Below are 3,759 nucleotides of genomic sequence, written 5' to 3'. Positions count from 1 at the left end.
AGTGGGAAAAAACAGCACTCACATTGTATGGAACACTCTATGGTTGTGATGTCAAACAGTTTGGTTTGATAATTTCACCATTACTGACATGTTTTGCATTTTCTCCTGATGGGATTGTATTTAACGATGAAAAACCTATCAAGCTGCTTGAAGTAAAGTGCCCCAAAATTGGTGCAGAAAAATCTGCAGAAGAAATGGTGCAATTTCTTAAGTATATAGTACACGATGGGCATGGCAATTACAGCTTAAAAAAAAATCACAAGTATTATGGACAGGTACAATTAGGTTTGGCTATATTAAATTTAAATTCATGTGATTTTGTAATATTCAGTAGTAAAGACCAAACCCTTAAAACCCTTGAAGTTTTAGCAGACTATAGTTTTATTTATAAATTGACAGAAAAGCTACTAAATGATTTTACCAAAATTATTTTTCCTTACCTATGCAGTCATAATTCTTAAATACAATCTTGCTTTTTCCATCAGAAATCACTTTTAGAAGAAAATACACATTACTTTGAATTTTATTAACTTATAACAATATTAGCACCCAATTAAACAAATTAAAACAAAGTCATTTTCTTTTATTCAGTATTTTATTCATAATTTGCAAAAAAAGATATTTTCTTACAGATTTATGCAAAATAATTATAGAGAGTTAAGTACTAATAATTTTATAAAACATGTTATGTTTTGTTTTGGAATAAAATATTTTGTCCTAACTAGTGTTTGAGTTCTTTATCATACAAAAATTGAAAAACAAAAATGAGTAAGCCTTATTAACTATAAGATTATAAAAACAGTATTAAATTGCTGTTTAATACTGCTTCATTATATAGGGTCAAAATGAAAATGCTCACACCACTCTTCAAAATTTGTCATCACCCAATATTGGTCTAGATAAATTTACCACACCACAAATAATGGTTAGAATTTTGTCAATATGTGGCAGTAAAGTCCAGTCTAATTTTTGTTTTAAAACAGCAAATAGTTTCATTCTCTGAATAGCACGTTCAACGTGTACCCTGGCCTTTGCTATTTCTGCAGTCTCCAGTGCATCATGCTTACTTAACTGATTTTGCTTTCTTACAAACGGTGGACGTACTAAACCAATAGCTCTAGCAGAACAAGCATCTTCTATGTGAAAACCTTTATCTGTCATTACTTGATCTGCATAAGGATCCAGTAAATTTAACAAATTTGATTCCTCAAATATGGCTTTGTCAGATGCCCTACCTCCATATGCTTTACTTAAATAGGTGATAAGACCAGATGGGGCAATTCCAACTAATACTTTAACAGTATGCTTACCATAGTAATGGGAATAAGTTAATATTCTGCAACTAATACACTTTGGTTTTTCAACCAAAACTTCAGTGCAGTCCAAAATCACACGAACTTTGCTGTATTTTTGAAAGCACAAAGGTAAGTTTTTCATTATCTCTTCTTTGGAAGGCCACACAATTGCAGCACCTAATACTTGACTCAGATAAGCAATAATATTGAAAAATATTCTTCTACATGTTGTCATGGAAATTTGAAATAAAACTGAAACACAAGCAAAGGGCAAGGCCAGTTTTAACTTCATCATAACAAGAACAATTTGGACTTTAGTAGATATTGTAGTAGGCTTATAAGCAGTATTGTTGGACTGCAACTCACTAACACAGGCAGAGATGGTATCAAGCATTTTAAAACTGTTTAAACCTGTGAGAATATTCAATTCATTGTCTGATTTTATTAAGTCAAACACAGTAAATTTTAAGGTTGAATCTAAAAGTGTATTCACTTGAATTCCTTTTTCCATCAAAATATCCCTCTCCTCCTGAATGTTGGATTTTTCACTTAAATTTAAGAGTGCTGTAGCTGCATCTTTTTCTGCTTGTGATACTGATGTCATATCTTCATCCTCCTCTATTTGTGATGTCATTTGTTGATCTGTGCATGCACAGCAGTCAATAGATGATTTAGACCAGGATGTACTGGGCTGTGACAATTCCAAAATGTTGGTGTCATTATTAGATTGATACGTAGATTTTTCCTTGATAGTTTTCTTATTTGCCGGTTCCAAACCTAAAAATTTAGTGATTTCAATCATTATAAGATCTTGTTTTGGTATAGCGTTATTAAAGAAATGCATCTGACAAAATTAAGAAACAAACCTTTATTCCGTATTTCTTGTCTTTTTTGGGCACGAATGGACCTTTGCTCAGCAATCTGTTTTGAGGTGGTTGTATCAAACTTCCTTATCGGTATGTTTTTAGTCGGATACGAATTAGGTTTTAAATAATGCCGAGCACATGGTAAACCTATGAAAACGTAAGTACCATATGTGATAACAGTTAAAATATACTTATAAGAAATGTTTTTATTACCTGGCAAATAGTAATCGTCTTTGTCAAAATGCAAACTGCAAACGTACATAGATTTCGTTGATTGCTTTCCTAACTTTAGTTTTATTTCCCACTTTTTTCTCAGTAATTTATCTTTTGGGAATGTGTGCATATGTACTGAGTTTGATGTACCTTTAGACTTGCATCCAAATACACAGCAATACTTATTATTTACCATTGTAGGTTAAATACTTTCTAATTCTTACTGTCCACAGACATACATTATACCCATAGTAGTCGCCATTATGTAGTTCGCGCTAACACCGGTAGATGTCAGATCGATCGTTGGCACAAGCGAATCTTTTACAGATATCTTTTACAGTTTTAGTTTTAAATAGAACTACGATTTTTCAGTTTTAATTCCGTCTTTATTGTTTCAAATATCCGATAAATAAATCAAATAAATCAATCAAAGAAGGAAATCATTTTACTAGATTCAGTTAATTAACAACCTAACAGTATTTACAACATTCAGTATTTGAATTAAAGCAAAATCAACCGGAAAACTTAAATCTTTTGTATTGAAAGCGACAGTCATCCTGAATAAATAAAAGCATTATAAAATATTTTGTATCTTTATACATTCGAAGTATTGTCATGGAAATTGGTTCCAAACAAATTTTTATAGCCAGAAATAAATTTTTATTTTCCCGGCTTTTACGTGTAACAGAAGGAAAGTATGACGATTAGTCAAAAAATGATCCCTCGAGATTTTTATATTTTTGGACCCAGGGAACCTTGAAAAGTCGAGAAATGCACAAAAAGGGCGTTTTTCTGTATGTATGGATGTTGTGGGTATTAATGTTTGGGGGGGGCACGATTTCGTTCACCCACTTTGAAGCTCATCTTCTGTGCCTTTTGTCGAAAAACTTTCAGGAAGATTTGTATATTAGGAAGGTTCTATGCCATTAAAGTTTGGTGGCTAAAAATCGATGGAATAGGGAGATAAAGGGAGTCAGACTTAATGAAAATTTTACTCATTATTAGCATTTGCATTTTTTCAAATAAAACCCACTTAAATTTTATATTTTAAAATTAAGGGATTTTTTGTAATTTTATAATAATTAAAACTATAAAAAGATTTTTATATAAAACCTTATAATAAACGGCGCAACACAATTTTAAAGTTTGATCGGGAAAGTAGCGCAATTCGTTTCTTAAGAATGGTTACAATCGGTTTGAAAAACTGAATGGCGAACATCCTCCAAATCGGTTTTAGCCGTTTTAAAATATATTAGTTAACTCAATTATATTAAGGTTATAAAAATTAATTTGAAATTGTATACAATTGTACTGTTAAAGGTATGTAATTTGAGTTTCAATTCAATACAATAGCGGTGTCTAATTGTAAAGAAAATAATTGGAAG

At 31.2% G+C, this 3,759-nt stretch overlaps 1 protein-coding gene across 1 annotated transcript; it reads right to left on the bottom strand.

Moving 5' to 3' along the window:
- Positions 1–576: 576 nt before the first annotated feature.
- Positions 577–2,684, bottom strand: LOC136972805 (uncharacterized). The gene is made up of 2 exons (XM_067267447.1): positions 2,162–2,684; positions 577–2,072 (listed from the first exon to the last, which is right to left on the bottom strand). Exons 1-2 carry the CDS (start codon positions 2,568–2,570, stop codon positions 868–870), a joined length of 1,614 nt encoding a protein of 537 aa, XP_067123548.1. The 5' UTR covers positions 2,571–2,684; the 3' UTR covers positions 577–867.
- Positions 2,685–3,759: the final 1,075 nt, after the last annotated feature.

The sequence above is a fragment of the Centruroides vittatus genome, unplaced genomic scaffold, assembly GCF_030686945.1.
Source record: "Centruroides vittatus isolate TY-2023 unplaced genomic scaffold, ASM3068694v2 contig_1059, whole genome shotgun sequence".
In the NCBI taxonomy this organism is placed as follows: Eukaryota; Metazoa; Arthropoda; class Arachnida; order Scorpiones; family Buthidae; genus Centruroides; species Centruroides vittatus.
This window is presented reverse-complemented; position numbering and strand designations above follow the sequence as displayed.